At 42.8% G+C, this 17071-nt stretch overlaps 2 protein-coding genes across 5 annotated transcripts; both read left to right on the forward strand.

Annotated features, from left to right (window-relative positions):
• Nucleotides 1-3552: 3552 nt before the first annotated feature.
• LOC112892257 (receptor kinase-like protein Xa21) lies at nt 3553-7503 on the forward strand. Of its 3 annotated transcripts, none has more exons than XM_025959405.1 (2): nt 3553-6895; nt 7004-7503. In XM_025959405.1, the coding sequence occupies exons 1-2, from the start codon at nt 4078-4080 to the stop codon at nt 7366-7368; spliced, it is 3183 nt and encodes a 1060-aa protein (XP_025815190.1). In that variant the 5' UTR covers nt 3553-4077; the 3' UTR covers nt 7369-7503. The 3 variants fall into 3 exon arrangements, with proteins under 3 accessions (XP_025815190.1, XP_025815191.1, XP_025815192.1); XM_025959406.1 differs by lacking the exon at nt 7004-7503 and having other exon boundaries at nt 3568-5322; nt 5717-5973; XM_025959407.1 differs by lacking the exon at nt 7004-7503 and having other exon boundaries at nt 3568-5022; nt 5717-5973.
• On the forward strand, nt 7289-10992 carry LOC112892264 (putative 4-hydroxy-4-methyl-2-oxoglutarate aldolase 2). 2 transcript variants are annotated; one of them, XM_025959418.1, is made up of 2 exons: nt 7289-7420; nt 10267-10992. In XM_025959418.1, exons 1-2 carry the CDS (start codon nt 7365-7367, stop codon nt 10760-10762), a joined length of 552 nt encoding a protein of 183 aa, XP_025815203.1. In that variant the 5' UTR covers nt 7289-7364; the 3' UTR covers nt 10763-10992. The 2 variants fall into 2 exon arrangements, with proteins under 2 accessions (XP_025815203.1, XP_025815202.1); XM_025959417.1 differs by having other exon boundaries at nt 7298-7420; nt 10258-10992.
• The last annotated feature ends 6079 nt before the right edge of the window (nt 10993-17071 follow it).

The following is a 17071-nucleotide window of genomic DNA, read 5'->3' on the forward strand; positions in this document are numbered from 1 at the left end:
GCCATAATTTGTCTGGCTTCCCGGTTTCATATATATTTTTGTTAGCACTGCCACTTTCATTTCCAGGAGTAGGAGTTACAGGATCAAAGGCAAGGCCTTTCCAACGTTTAGCAGACCACAAACTTCCCAGAGTTTCAGACATGACAATGGTCTTGGCTCTTGGAATTCTGAAAAGCTGATGTCTGAGTGATAATAAATAAAGAAATACTAGCCATTTTTTGTGAGAAATACTTAAAAACTCTGGAATGCTGTATTCCATTCAATTTGTGAGTAACGCCAAGATATGCTTTTTATGTCTATCTGTGTTGTGATATGAGAGAGAGTGAATAAGTAGAGTTCAAAATGGCAAGATGCTTGCAGGTGGTCACTTGAAATAATGGAAGATGTATATGACGCTTCAACTCTATTATTCTATCCTTAACAATCTTTATTTCTTTCAGATGTACGCAAGTGATTTGGTTACGTACATACAACCAACGGTACATAAATTGAACAATAGAATTTATCGTTGTCTCCCTGTAGTTGCTTCATCGGTCATTTCATAGAGCAGTGGGGGAATCCACTGAGATCTCAGTGGCTCGTAATGTATAGGCTCAGCTCAGCATGTCACTGTTTGAGAGTTTAGTTTGCAAGGCCCTCGGCTCATTGCAAACAGAGAGTCCGTTCGTTCACACACGTCCCACCCACACTGAAGAATAACATTCTATATAATTCTGTTGAGTTGAAGCTTCCTGTAACATGATTAGTCGTTGAACTTGATATCATCTATCCTGTATGTACGAGACCAGGCTGAGCTGTAGATTGTTCTCAATTTGTTTCTCATTCCCAAATTCGACTAACCAAATACGTACTGGTGGATAAGCTAATGAAGTACAAGGGATAAGGCTAGCCATAGCTCACTGGGTGGGAATGGTTTGGCTTGTATGCCTTCATCAGCAATTTTGGCTCAACCCTCAATCATTAACTCTGAACAATCTTACGCTAACACGCTACTACTCCACTAGTTTGATTGCTAAAGGCCGCCGACCATAAAACATTGGCAATCCATACATAGTGATTGGGCTAATTTGGAAAAGAGAGAGAGAAAAAAAAAGAAGACAGTAAAAAGAGAGAGCAATACAAAATTACAAATTCCAGTCTTAAAGTTGGAGGTTCAAAGGTCTGCATATGTGGGAACAAAAAAGAACTGCTGCAACCGGAAAATATGGAATGCCGGCCGGCGTGTGGAAAATGGCGAGCGGACAATGTCCAAGTCAAGAGTAAACGCGCTACTATGCCGTAACCACTATAATATTTTGCAAGCAAATATACATGTCACGGTAGAACATGGCATCCACTTCTTCTGTAAATACCTCATGAGTCACGAGGTATGGTAGAGAGGATGATACGTGCGAGGTTTGAGGAGTTCGAACCCTGGTTAACGTAAGCGTGCATATTTCGTCAAAAAAATTATACCTATGTAGTAGAGAGGCTTATGGTGGTGGCCGGTTGGTTAGGATATTTTTTTCAATTTTTTTTGCTATTCTTGATTTTTTATAACTTTTTTATTTTCTAAAAATTGATTTATAGGGATGAATCCCGCCGCTAAAAATTTATTTCTATGGACGGGTCGTGCCATGCAAATGCATTTACAGGGACGAACATGTCACATGCTCCTGCAAATAGCTATTTGTAGCTGCGAAAAGTAAATATTATCTGCTCCTGCAAATAGCTATTTGTAGCTGCAAAAAGTAAAAGCGGGTACCGCGTCTGCCCTATAAATATTATTTTACTCAGCCCTAAAAGTCGTTTTTCACAGTGAATGAATGTCGTGTGAAACTTCATGGCCATCGGCAGCCAATCATCCTTCAGGTTTTGAACTTGAGCTCCAACTGGTACATCAGCGGGGACATCCTTGCAGTTTCTATGTAACGCGCACGTGAGTGCGCGCCATCCTGTCGCAGAAGCCATGCTCGGCCCCGGTGTGGAGGCGGATAGCCCACACCTGATGCCGTGTAGAACCGTTCGAACCATGTACAAACAGAACAGATACAATAGCTCATGGACCCACCACCAAAATCAACTCCTAAGTATACCACTATGTTTCTTACAAGGCGATCTCTAAAACTAAATCACACTTGATTATATTTAAATAATATTTTTCGAAACATTTCTATTTATTTTAGAATATTTCATTATATCATTGGGACATCTTGCTTTGTTATCTAATTTAACACCCTCTGTTTTCGATGGAACATTTTGATTTCTTTATTAAGAACAATTTTACGCTCGGAACAGTTTACTTTGTTCGGGAACAATTTATATTGTTGAAATTGTTCTACCTTAACCATCAAATTGTTTCAAAAAAAACTATTCAAATATATTCAAGTGTGGTCCCATATCGAAGATCTCGTTATAGAGAAAAAAAACTATCACTACAATCGATTTAATATCAACACTCGATCTGTAACCAAAGTTTTTTCTCGAATTCGGTTGGCACATGTTCGATCCTATCCTCTACACCACCTTCTTTTTGAATCGACACGTGGGCCGCATAGCCCACTCTCCCGGGCCTGGCCGTAGATACGTATGCGTGGTCCACAAGAACCGTACACACATGCACACACCGACACACGTACCAGCTGCATTATGTACTCAAGCTATGGATCCCGTGCAACCGTTCGCTTGTTTCCTTTTCTTGTTCTTCCCAGGTTTAAGAAATGGTTCGCCGGTAGTTTGCAGTAGATGTGCCAGCGTTTGAGCTGCTGAGCCAGTCCATGTTCCTGGAAAAAGTTAAAACGTCGTCGGCAGTCCACTCTTCTAGCTCCTTGCTTCTGGCCAAGCGGCGGATTAGGCACACGGTGTGTGGAAAGTGGCCTTCCTCAAGTCAATGCGCGCGCACTTTAGTTTGGCAGCCGCGCACACAGTTTCAGTGAAACATGGTGCAAGTCAAGTCAAGTGCATGAGCACCCATGCAAGTTGGTGAAGGCACACTTTATTCAGAACAATTTACTTTGTTTGGGAACAATTAATATTTATGAAATTATTACATGAAATTGTTTTAAAAAGAAAATCATTCAAATATATTAAAGTGCAGTCTTGTATTGAAGATCTCGTTTTAAAAGAAACTAATACTACAGTTGAAATTTAATTTCGACACTTGATTTGGAGTTTTACTATGACTTGTGCTTGCTATGATTTGGAATCTTTACTATGATTTGGACTTCGTTCTTGGGATATAAAATTTTATAAATATTCACTTAACAAACTTATTAATCCCAAATGCTATATTATCACTCAATCATCAAAATCGCAATAATGGTCTAAGAGGGTCATTTTTCTTGCACCCTTTTGCACGGACGGAAAATATCCATACCATTTTCATCCCTACTTTGAAAGAAAAAAAATCATCAAACAGACATATATTTCAAACAGCTAGGGGATCAAAATAACCTACTTAAATGAAAGAACAATAAAGTCTCCACCGAAATTATTTCATCGCTACTCAAGCGTGCAACATCAAGAGCTGAAACCCACAATATAGCAATCTGGGTGCGCAGTTGCCTCGTTTTCTTTTGTCTACTACTGAAGGGCCCGAGTATGAGGCCAAGTCATCCGCAAATGGTGATTTCAAGAAAGCTCTACGGTCACCCAATGAGTATGAGGCCAAAGAATTTTCCACACAAGGTGCCATCAAGCACCACGAGTTGCGGTCTACACGGGGTAGCAAGTGGCTACAACTCGCATCACACACCAGCATGGAAGCAAGCACAGAGCGGTAAGAATCCTGGGTCTGGAGGTGACACATTTCTTGTACCTTCCTGTATGACACGAGAACTATCCCCTGTTTCATGTGGAGGTCGTGGAAGCGGTCGTCGCCCTCGGAGTACCCTCTAGCAGCGCACGGACACGGCATTATTGGTTCCTCATTTGGCAGGTCCCCGAACCTGAACTCTCAGTATTCACTTGAACTCAAGGCTGCTAGCTAGTGAACGCTGGCGTACCGAACACTCTAGTTTTGGCAACCGCATGTCTGCATGTCATGGCAGCACATGATAACATGATCTACTTCTTCTATAAATAGCACCAGCAGCCTACATGTTCTTGCCCATATTCAGTTGTTCATCCATTACGCCCATCAATTCCCCAAAGCCTACAAAAGCAACCAGCACGGCGATGTGCTCGGCGTGCCTGCTGCTGCTGTCTGTTTCCATGTTCTTCTTCACACTCCCGGGCGCCGGTGCCGATGATGAGGCCGCGCTGCTAGCCTTCAAGGCAGCAGCGGTCGGCGGCAGCAGCGACGCGCTCGCTTCCTGGAACAGGAGCACCGATGGTGGATACTGCAGCTGGGAGGGGGTGAGGTGCCGGGGCAGGCACCGTCAAGTGGTGGCGCTGAGCCTGCCATCCCATGGGCTCACCGGCGTTCTCTCGCCTGCCGTCGGAAACCTATCCTCCTTGAGGACTCTTGACCTAAGCTTCAATGAGCTCAGCGAGAACATTCCAGCGAGCCTCGGCCGTCTCCACCGCCTCCATACCCTCAACTTGAGTCACAATTCCTTTTCTGGCTCGATCCCCACCAACTTGAGCTTTTGCACCAGTCTAATGATCATGGCCATCAAGTTCAACAATCTTAGTGGGAATGTGCCCCCTGAGCTCGGCGATAGGTTGAAGCATCTCAAGCTGCTCGACCTGGAGAACAACAATCTTACCGGAGGGATCCCAGTGTCGATGGGCAACTTGACATCATTGAGTGTTCTGGATCTCATGCAAAACCAACTTGAGGGTACTATCCCGTATGACCTTGGCGTTCTCAAGGATCTTTGGTTTTTGGGGCTCGCTTACAATAACCTCTCTGGCGATTTTCCTGTCTCCCTATACAACTTGTCTTCGATGAAAATAATGCAGATTCAGTGGAACAAGCTCAGCGGAAGCATTGCTACTAATATTGGCAGTAGGTTCCCAAGCATACAAATCCTTGGTTTTGCGGTAAACCAGTTCACTGGGCACATCCCTGCTTCAGTCTCCAACCTCACATCACTCCAGGTACTTTACCTCGCAGAAAATAGACTCAGTGGATATGTGCCTCGCACGGTGGGGAAACTACAAGCTCTGCGAGGTCTATTCTTGTGGAGTAACAAGCTAGAAGCTAACGATGGGGAGGGGTGGGAATTTATCACTTCTTTGTCAAACTGCAGCCAGCTCCAGCAATTAGTTATGGACAACAACCCTGCTTTCACTGGGCACCTACCAAGCTCACTTGTGAATCTCTCAACAACCCTTCAATCTCTCACCTTTGACGCCACTGGGATTTCGGGAAGCCTCCCCTCAGCCATTGGCAATCTGGTGGGCCTTCAAGTCCTTTATGCTAGGAATACTTTTATATCCGGAGGAATTCCAGATAGCATTGGCGAGTTAGGAGACTTGACTTGGCTTTATTTGGACAACACTAACCTGTCAGGACAAATCCCTTCATCTATTGGAAATCTCTCAAAGTTAGCTATCCTTCATGCAAATAGTAGCAATCTAGAGGGACCGATTCCAGCAAGCATAGGAAATTTAAAGAGTATACTTTCCCTTGATTTGTCAATGAACCAACTCAACGGTTCGATTCCTAGAGAGATTTTCAAACTACCGTTTTTTTCTTTGAGTTACTTAAACTTGTCGTATAATTCAATATTAGGAGCCCTCCCCTCTGAAGTTGGCAACTTAGGCAACCTAAACTTCATGGTTTTATCAGGAAACCAACTGTCTGGAGAGATACCTGAAAGTATTGGGGAGTGCACTGTGCTGCAAGAACTTCGGTTGGACAATAACTTATTCAATGGAAGCATACCCCGATCTCTAAACAAGGGTCTGGCTGCACTCAACTTGTCCATGAATGAGTTGTCTGGTACTATTCCTGAAGCCATTGGAAATATTCATGGCCTGCAACAGTTGAGTTTAGCACACAACAATTTGTCAGGGCCAATCCCTGCTGTTTTACAGAATCTGGCATCATTGTCGATGTTGGATTTGTCCTTCAACAACCTGCAAGGGGAAGTGCCAAAAGAGGGGATTTTTAGAAATTTGGCTAACCTTTCGATCACCGGAAATAACGACCTTTGTGGAGGAATACCACAGCTTCATTTAGCTCCATGCAAGATAGATTCTGAAAAAAAGAACGGAAGAAGACATTTGAAATATCTTACAATAGCTCTACCAACAACCGGTGCACTCTTACTAATAGCCATCCTTACTGCACTCATTTACTTGATCTATAAGAAGGATAAGCAGAGGAGCCCATTCCAACCATCAATAGTTGAGGAACAGTATGAAAGAATTTCCTACCATGCATTAGAAAATGGAACCAATGGATTCTCAGAAGCAAATTTGCTTGGTAAAGGAAGCTTCGGGGCAGTCTATAAATGTGCTTTGCAAGGTGAGGGGACTATTGTGGCTGTAAAAGTTTTAAACCTTGAACAGACTGGCGCTACTAAAAGTTTCATAGCTGAATGTGAGGCATTGAGAAGGGTGCGCCATCGATGTCTCATAAAGATCATCACCTGCTGCTCAAGCATCAACAAACAAGGTCAAGACTTCAAAGCATTGGTTTTTGAGTTCATGCCGAATGGTAGCTTGCATTCTTGGCTCCATAAAAAGAATGACATGCCCACTCTCAACAATACTCTCAGCCTATCACAAAGGCTGGATATCGCTATCGATGTCATGGATGCTTTGGACTATCTTCATAATCACTGCCAGCCACCAATCGTCCATTGTGACCTCAAGCCAAGCAATATCCTCATTGCAGAAGACATGAGTGTCCGAGTTGGAGATTTTGGCATATCTAGAATCCTTACAGAAAGTGCAAGTAGAACTCTGCAAAATTCCAATAGCACAATTGGAATAAGAGGCTCCATTGGCTATGTTGCACCTGGTAAGTGGTAACTAAAATTGATGTATTCTGTCATCTGTTCATTATTCCGAGTCCTTGTATAAATATGACATGCTGATTGATGTTTTTTTTTCTTTTGCACAAACATAGAGTATAGTGAAGGATCTTCCATCACAACTCTTGGTGATGTTTATAGCCTCGGAATACTGCTGCTCGAGATGTTTACAGGAAAGAGTCCAACAGATGCTATGTTCACAGGTTCATTGGATCTACACAAGTACTCAGAGGATGCTCTTCTGCACAAAATCTGGGAGATAGCCGATACAACAATGTGGCTGCACACAGACACCTATGATGACAGTACAAGAAACAGAACTGAGAATTGTTTGGGCCATGTCATTTCCCTTGGGATATCCTGCTCAAGAAAACATCCTAGAGAGAGGACACTGATACAGGATGCAGCAACTGAGATGCATGCTATCAGAGATTCATACCAGTCTGGTGGTAGAATATGAGGAGTAGCAGCAACTCCCTGGTGGTGGAACATAATGAGCAAGATGGTTGCAGGTAGTCACTTGCCTTAAATAGCTGAAGATGTATATGATGCTTCAATTCTATCATCCATTCATATAACAATCTGCATTTGTTTACATCAGTTTTATGAAAGTCCAGAGGACGTCTAATAATGAGTACTGCATCGATAAGATTAAATTCAGAGTTTAACTCACTTTTATTAGAGAATTCAATAAGATGTATAAGTCAAAATTTAGCCAATCGACTACAAAATTCAAATAGCACGATTGGAATAAGACTCCCTATCCATCCGTTATGTTGCTCCAAAAAAAATAATATTCTCGTGTTGTTTCCCAGTAATTCCCTCCATGGTACAGAGGAATTCTAAGGACAATTATGTTCGCATCTTGCATCTTTGTAGAGTATTGGGGAATGCTCTAAGATGTTATCTCAATGAGCTCTGATTTCCTTCTTAATTCAAAGCGGGAGGCTGTCTGACTCTTCCCTTCAAGTTTTTTTTTTCTCAATGACTAGTGATGTATATAGTCTGAGCATACTATAGCTTGAGATATATATTTACGTGAAGACTGAAGGATGCGTGTAGCAAAAGAACCTTAGTACTGCTGTTTCGACAGTTTGGCTGCACGTGGAATCAAATTATGATTGGTAGAGAGATGCACGAGCATGACATCAGAGATTCATACCTTACAATTTCCTGTTAGCTGGAGAAGACACAGAGTGCAGTCATTTGCAAGAGCAATGGTCAAACAGCAGAAGGTAGATTAGGATACATTGTAGATATAAGTAGTCACCTAAAATAAATGAAGCCATATATGCTGTAAGAACTAATACCTCTTGTTTGGGCCTGTATTTCTTTGCATAAGACTGAAAAGGGAAAATTAAAATGCATGCACATTTACCACCTTAAGATATGAAATGTTTGAACCACCACAACAGTGGGTATATCATTCATTGATTCACATACGGCTTAGTCACATCCTCACACCAATCATGGATCAAGAATATGAAAAAAAAACTGGCTCGAAAAATTAGACACGCACATTCCAAAAGTCTACAGATTCAGAATAACCACTTGAAATGAAAGAACAATAAAATTTCCACAGAAATAAAATCGATAACTAAGCAGGCTACAAATCTAACTGGCCATGTCTATATGGCAATCAGGGTGCACACAGATGAGAGCAGCACAAGATAAAGAAATCCAGAAAATATAGCCGTGCTCTAAGTGATGGCCCAGAGGAAATATAGGGAACCAACGCCTTACGCGGCATATTTAAGTTAGCTAAACATGGAACAACATGCAAGAGGGACAGTAATCACTGCAGAAATTTCACATTTCTGAGCACTATGTGAATTATTCAGTTGAAGCCAAGACATACAAGTAGCAAAGCAAATGACATTTTCATTCCCTCGCGGTTGGATGGACCATCATATAACAGAAACCACAAATCATTGAAGAGGCCACATTAGTCACAAAATCCATTAGGAACAGTGCCCCAAGAGCACCGCCACAAATCTTATGGCAACTTATTTCAAAAAAAATCTTATGGCAACCCAACTACACATCCATCCATTTTCATTCATATTCACTGCTGCTACTGCTATCAGATAAAATGAGCCACGCCAACCACCAGCACCCAACTACCACTACCTAAGCTAAGGGGATGTGAACCTGGTGATAACCTTGGTGGCGATAGAGACGGCGTGCTTCCCGAGCTCACCGGGGAGGACGACGCGCGGACGGTGGTTTGGATGCCGTGGCGCGGGATGTGGTGCTGGGGCTGAGCTTCCTCTTGCTATAGGCTTATTTAGCGATGCAACCTATCGGCTTCCGCGGTCAGCTTCCCCGCATGATCTTTCTTCCTCTCGTCGCCGCCCTTCTCGCACTCCCGCGTCTCCGCCGGCGCCGGCCGCCGCGGCTGCCTCCTCCATGGGCTTACTTGCCGGTGCGTGTGCAGTTTTGGGCCTGCAAACTCTTTCTATGGACGCTGCTGGCCTGAAAGACAGAAAAGTTGGGCCCTCGGCGCATTGCAATAAAAAAGCCCACATCTCTTCCAGGAAAATTGGCAGCAGCAGCCTCTTGCGTTTCAAAAGGTTTTCAGCGCCATGTCAATCAGAGCTTAGATTGACTCGTGTTGCTTTCTTGAAAGCCGTCCAAAAGACTCTTTGCAAACGAGCATCGTGTAAGACCGTGCCACGTGGCAGCGTATCCACTCATAATAGCATTCTGCACAATGTGCCTGACTCGCATTGCTTTGGACGGAGAAATTAAAGATGAAAAAATCAGTGTTGACTGAGCCAATGACTCTGTGCAGTTTCCGGTACTTTGTCCAAAACACAGACCAATGACTTTGACTTCGAGAGGCTTGGCCGGGTCACCTCATCGATCGTGTACTCCACATCGCTGTGTCGGGAGGTGCAGGGCTGCAGGCAAACCGCCGTGCCTTGGCCAACCAGAAGAAGGGGCGGCAACCGGAAGGACGACGCCCAAACTTCACTAAAGAATTGGGCTTGGGCAGCCATGACTCCGCTGCACCATTTGTCCTTGTCCATGTCGAGACCAGAGCATGCATATAACATTGGAGCAAGATTTCATGGACAACTCGCTGGAACTTCTTGTGGGTTGTCTTTTCTTCAGCTAATGAGACCGATATGTTTGTGTTTCTCAGCTGAGGCTATTTTTTTATTGATTATTATTTTCACCGAAGACCGAACCTTATGTTTCTTTGAATTGAAATTATTTGCTGGAGTGATAATAGGAAAATGATTTTCTTGTTGTGCTCCATAGCATTTTGAAACCTTCAATCATGGAGAAAATCCCTGATGCTCGTTAAATGAAATTTCAAAAAAATTTCATCTTCTAATGGCAGGCAGAACAGAACTGAACCTAATATGGCGTCCTTGCCATTGGCCACCGCCGAAGTATGTAACTCCAATGCTGGTTTAATTCTGAATGACGATCTTCGTGCCCTCCAACCGATCTTCCGTATCTATGGAAGGCGGCAGATTTTTGCTGGCCCTGTTGTGACACTGAAGATCTTCGAGGACAACGTTCTGCTCTGTGAGTTTCTGGAGGAGAAAGGTCACGGCAGGGGCCTGGTGGTCGATGGTGGCGGGAGCAAGCGCTGCGCCGTTTTGGGCGGCAACCTTGCTCAGCTAGCGCGGAACAATGGTTGCATCAAGGACGTTGATGAGATCAACAGCTGCGACGTTGGCATCCATGCTCTAAACTCACACCCCATGAAGTCGAACAAGAAGGGAGTCATCGAGAAGCATGTCCCTGTGACCTTTGCAGGAACCATAATTAGTGACGGGGAGTGGCTTTACGCTGATTCTAATGGTATCCTTCTCTCAAATTCAGAATTGACCTTGTAGACCTGTTCCATCCACTGGCGGACCGAAGGCCCGGCTAGCCTGGGCATGTGCCCGGGCTCCTTGCTGCACCGTGCGCCAGTGAGCTTCTTAGTTTCTTGATCCAATAATCTGAAGATAGGTCAGCTGGACCAAATATAATGTGAACTTGTTATGAGGTGCTAGGTTGGTCTAGGCTGTAGAAGAAGTCTGAGTCCACCACTGGTTCCATCCGTGTTCGTGTCTATATGAATTGGGCGCTTAAAAGGAGGGCATATCCCTTGTCATTGTGGTGTTATATATTGTCTGAATTTTTCGTAACTAATATTCCTGTTGAATCACATGACTAGAGGGAATAATTTGTGTTTCCATAGTTAATAAATATTTTCAGTTCGCTATTTGTCTTTTTTTTTTGGCTTACCGCTTTCATATACTTTTTTTAAGAAGGCCACTTTCATTTCTAAGGAGTAGGAGTTGCAGGATCAAAGGCAAGACCTTTCCATGAATTTTGACTAAATTGGGCATCTAGCCATGTTTCAGTGACAATGGTCTTGGCTCTTGGAATTCTGAAAAGCTGATGTCTGAGTGACAATATATAAAGAAATACTAGCCAATTTTGTGAGAAATACTTAAAACTCCGGAATGTTGTATTCCCATTCAATTTGTGAGTAACGTCAAGAGATCCTTTTTTTTATTTCTATGAGAGAGAGTGTGTGTGCGAATAAGTAGAGTTCAAAATCGCAAGATGCTTGCAGGTGGTCACTTGAAATAATGCAAGATGTATACGAAGCTTCAACTATATCATTCTATTTGAGAGGAATTGGTGCTCGTAGTCTAAGAGAGGAAGGGGTGAATTATGCTTTTCTTAAAACCTTAAACCTATGGCTCAAGCTAATTGCACAAAATATAAATCAAAATATGTTGATGTGCAACTATGGTTCTTCTAGTGGAAAACCCTCGTCCTAAAGAGTTTTGCAAGCTATAATCAATCCTATCAAGATTCTACTTTAGAAAAGTAAAGGCCCACAAGATTGAAATATGAAATACGGAAGTTTAAAGGTAGGAGATAAGAGAAAGCAAACTCTTGATGCACAGACTTATCCTGTGGTATCGGTAGGCACCAAGCGACCTCTAGTCCACGTTGTTGAAGCACTCACTAAGAGGAGTATTAAGAGTATTGCTTCCCGGTCACCAGGTCTCTTCCAGAGCTTTTCTTGACTTGCCACCAAAGCTTAGCTACCAAGGCTCTTGCCAAGTCATCAGGTCACCTTGATACCGCTTTCCACTAAGGAGTTTTTCTATGAAGGATGGGGGTCTCCACGTCCCCCGCACAAAACTGTCATCGCCGCTCCACACAAAGCCGGAGGATCGAAGACTTGCCGGCGAGCCACCAAAGCTCCAAAGCACCGGCACACCGAGATACAAGAGTGGTTCACTCAAGAACTAGCACACAAGGCACAACACCTTGCTTTCTCACTCTCTCTAGAGCTAATCCTAACACTAACACTCATAAAGCTTGCGATAAATCCAATGATGTGATCAATGAGCTCTTGGGTGGCTTGGAGAACTTCTTCAGTGTTTTTATAACTTTACACGAACTCCAGCAGCCTCAAATGACCTGGGTGAGGCCTTATATAGGCTAGGATACTCTCCTAGCCGTTACAAGCTTTTACCCTGAAAAGCATAAAACGTCGGTTAAACCGGTCCCAACCGTTAGTTTAACTGGTCACACTGACCCTACCTTCTAGCCGTTGAACTCCAATGTCTCTCTTCTACTGACATCATTGCACCGATGCCTTCAACCAATGCACCGTCAGTTTAACCGATGCTGAAGACTTTGCTCCCAAATCCTTCTGGAGCCAAAACATACGTACTGAGTAATCCCAGCACCAATGCACCGACACCTCTGCTAGACCCGTCGGTGTAACCTATCCTTAGAATTTTGCTTGGAAACTCTTCTAGGGCCAAAACACGGGTACTGGGCAATGCACTGACCAATGCAACGACACCACCGTCAGTTCAACCAGTGCTACTGACTTCTCCCTCAGTTGATTAGCATTGCAACTACTAATGCACCGACGCTTTGTAACCTTGGACCGTCGGTTCAACCGGTCGTCATTTTTCTGCTGTCACTTATCCTATTCGTCGATGCGATCATTTGGACATCTTGACAGCGATTTGGACCATCTTGTATATGCATTGGACTCCATCCATAGGATCTAAAAATCCTACAAACTTGAGCTCACAAACTCGTTAACGAGTTCCACTGATTATGTTATCACACAATCACCAAAATTACAATCATAGCCTAACGAGACTATATTCCTTACACTATCCTTAACAATCTTTATTTCTTTCAGATTTATGCAAGCGATTTGGTTATGTAAGATACAACCAACGGTACATAAATTAAATAACAGAAGTTGTCGTTGTCTCCCTGTAGTTTGCTCCATGGTACGAACTCTTAAGTTATAGGTCATTTCATAGAGTATGGGGGAATCCACTGAGATCTCAGTGGCTCGTAATGTATAGTCTCAGCTCAGCATGTCACTGTTGGAGAGTTTCGTTTGCAAGGCCCTCGGCTCATTGCGAACAGAAAGTCCGTTCGTTCACATCGCACACGTCCCACCCACACTGAAGAATAACACTATATATAATTCTGTTGAAGCTTCCTGTAACATGATTATTAGTCGTTGAACTTGATATCTTTCTATCCTGTATGTACAAGACCAGCAGGCTCATTTGGAGATGTTGTTTCCAATTTGTTTCTCATTCTCAAATTCGACTAACCAAATACTGATTTCAAATTGTATGGCTATATATGATAGACCATGCGACCAGAAGTGTATGTGAAAAATCCATATTCCTGAAAAAAAAATAAGCTAATAAAGTACATGGGATAAGGCTAGCCATTGCTCACTAGGTGGGAATGGTTTGACTTGTATGCCTTCGTCAGTAATTTTGGCTCTACTCCACCAGTGATCGGGCTTGTCTACAGTAATTTGGAAAAGAGAAACAAAAAAGAAGACAATAAGCAAAGAGACCGATACAAAATTACAAATACCAGGCTTGAAGTTGGAGGTCAAAAGGTCTGCATCTGTGGGAACAAAAAAGAACTGCTACAACCGAAAAATATGGAATGCCGGCCGGCGTGTGGAAAATGGCAAGCGGACAATGTCCAAGTCAAGACTAAACGCGCTACTATACGGTAACCACTATAATATTTTGCAAGCAAATGCACGTACATGCCGGCCATGATGGTGCATCAAGGCTTAGCATGTAAAATAGCATCAGCCGGCAGAATTAACTAACCAAGTGGTACCCAAACACCAATCACTGACCTTCGATGGTCCACGCATACGAAAGCAAGTAAGCAACAACCATGCCGGCTTGAAGTTGGAGGCCAAAAGTGTGAGTCTGCATGACTCCATATGTGGGACCAAAAAAGAACCGCTAGAACCAGAAAATATGGAATGCCGGTACGTGGAAAATGGCAAGCGGACAATATTCAAGTCAAGATGCGGGTGCAAGAACCGTCCAATTTAACATTATTTTAAATGAACTGCCGGTCATTATCATTAAGATGAGAGCTAACACGCGCTCACCCGAGAGCGTGCCACGTGTTAACCCACATCTAAGCCATGAATACCGACACGTCATTCACCAAAAATAATATCAAATCCGACAGTCCCGGTATGTGCTCCACCATATATCCAAGATCATACATACACACATACCGTTTACAATCACATATATTACCGATGAACTATAAAGAGCAATTTTAAGTATTTCAAAGGTTCCACAAATAAACATTACAAGTTCAACATAGGAGGGTTCAAATCTGAAATTAAAAGATCAACAACAACATACAAGCTTTGGGCTCACAATTAGCATTTAAAGAGGTATGAATCATAAAGTTTAGTGTTTAACATGACATCCCAAAAGAACGATTGCGCAGCGGATAAGTTGATAAGCACGATAAAGTAATGGAGTCTAGCTCAAGGACACCATCAAAGCCACAACGACCTACTCTTCACCCGCACTGGGATCGGTAGGGTAGAAGTGGCCGAATATAACTTCCAGCTCACCTGCAACTTAGTTTAGAAGGCAACATGAGGTACTCGCAAGACATGCAAATAAATAACCAAGGAGTATGCAAATGAGGGTTCACAAGTTAAGATTTAGAGTTAAGTAAGTTTGCATAGGCATGAGCTCTCTAATTGAACACCTAGCTTTCTAGCCATTTAATTATCTTGCCCAACTCACCTCATAATTTTAGTTGCTTGAACTACTAATCAAGTAAAATTAACATAAGGTAACATGATACATAACCAAACATAAACAATACTTCTACGAAAAATTTATTGGATATTGAGCTTGCTCATAACCAAGAGCGCGGAAATTCGAATTGATTAGTTAACCTTGCAAGGGTGTACTTCTTTACACACACCACACAAGGATCATGCGACTCACCCAACCGATCACATTGGGTAAGGGGATATTCGCATCAACCTTTTCTAACAAGTCTCAACCGTTGAAAATCACACTTAACTTGCACGGAGAGTCACCTAGGTCCACCGGGGATACCCTTAAGCCTCTGTACAAGGCCCTATGGCCACGCATCTAGAACCGTGCATCAAAGATTAGAACTTAGAAGGTATTCGGCTCATCCATATCATGATTAAATATGTGGTAGTACGACAAATTGCTCAAAACCGAGATCATCCACGAACAGTCCTTAACCGATTCAAACGGACTATGCCTCCAAGACTCCTTTCTCTGGGCCCTAAATTCCACCCAAACCACGAAAACACATAACCAACTAGACCGTTCTGATCTTTCCAACATCTCGAAACCGGACAAGTGCGATCAAGGTAAACAAGGCATGTAGTGCACATAGTGATCCTATTCCCAAAATTTCTTTACAAGTTATAGACCAACTCTAAGCATGGCTAAGCATTTATTCAATTAATTAGTTACTAACTACAAGTGGCAAGGACATGGATACAAAACAAGGAAGATAAATGCAAAAAGTAGGATCAATGATGCAATAGATAAATATATAACATAACCACGTATACCCAAGTGAGATAACTAAATTAAATCAAATTAAGTGGGTCAAGGAACATGCTTAGCTGCTTGCCTTGGTTTTCTTCCGGCTCAACAACGAACTCAACTCCGAGCTCAGATTCGACGGTCTCGGCGGGCTCAACGGGCTCGTTCTCTGGCATTTCGGTCACTATAATGCATGAATGAAATGCATGCATTAGCATGATTCTGATGATATGAAAATGATATGATATAAAATAAGGAATGAATAGCACACTTAAGCAAGACAAGCATCACGAACGCTAGCAATAAGATCTCGCTTACTATGCTCTTAAATATAAAGATCTAAAGCGAGGATTGTTTAAAATAAATAATATAGCAAGCATAAATCAAGATTTAATTCTTCCATACAGGGAACATCATAAGAAACTCATGAGAGTTGGATTTTCAGCAAAAAAAATATTTTTATAGAATTACTTATGCATAACACAATTTTCAGCTACTCTAAACAATTTAAATTTTAAAAGATATGCAAATAATTTCCAACATTTCTCAGAAAATTACCAGATGATATAGACATGAAAACAAAGATAACAGAAATGGTTTTACCATTTTATCACTTTTCAAATAAAATTTATGAATTAAACAAGCTTGCAGGAAGAGAACAATTAAACACACTAAAACCCTATCAAACATTATGGATTCATTAGAACAATTTGCACCATTAGATAGCACATTTCACAAGGATTCTAACAAGATTTAGTTTGGCATTTTTAGAGCATCCTATCATTTATTAAGCAATTAACTTACTTTGATTAAGATCAAGCATAACTAAATTTACAGAACATTAACATGCAAAACAACATTTTTTCCATGTAGATCTACAACACAGGAATCCAACAAAATAAGTTTTATAATTTTTGGAGACCTACACAAATTTCTATGGAATTTACAAGTTGATAGCTCAAGTAAAACACGTGAACATTTCTTGGAAAAGGATACGGACACCTGGATCCGTGCTCCCAGGCGCCGACAAGTGGGCCCAGGAGACCAGGCAGGCCCGGGCCGAGTCAAGACTGGCCGCTGGCCTTAACTCGCAGCGGGGGCGCGGCCAGAGTGCGTCCACGACACGGCCCCCGCGCGAATGCGCGCGCGGCGGCGTCGCGGCGGCCGGCAAGGGAACACGGCCAGGGATGCGAGAGGGGCGAGGGCGGCGTGTGCACGGGGATCTAGGCACGGCAGGGATGCTCATCCGCGGCACCTACGGGCGGAACGGTGCGGCGA

The sequence above is a fragment of the Panicum hallii genome, chromosome 5 (assembly GCF_002211085.1).
Source record: "Panicum hallii strain FIL2 chromosome 5, PHallii_v3.1, whole genome shotgun sequence".
NCBI classification, from domain to species: Eukaryota; Viridiplantae; Streptophyta; class Magnoliopsida; order Poales; family Poaceae; genus Panicum; species Panicum hallii.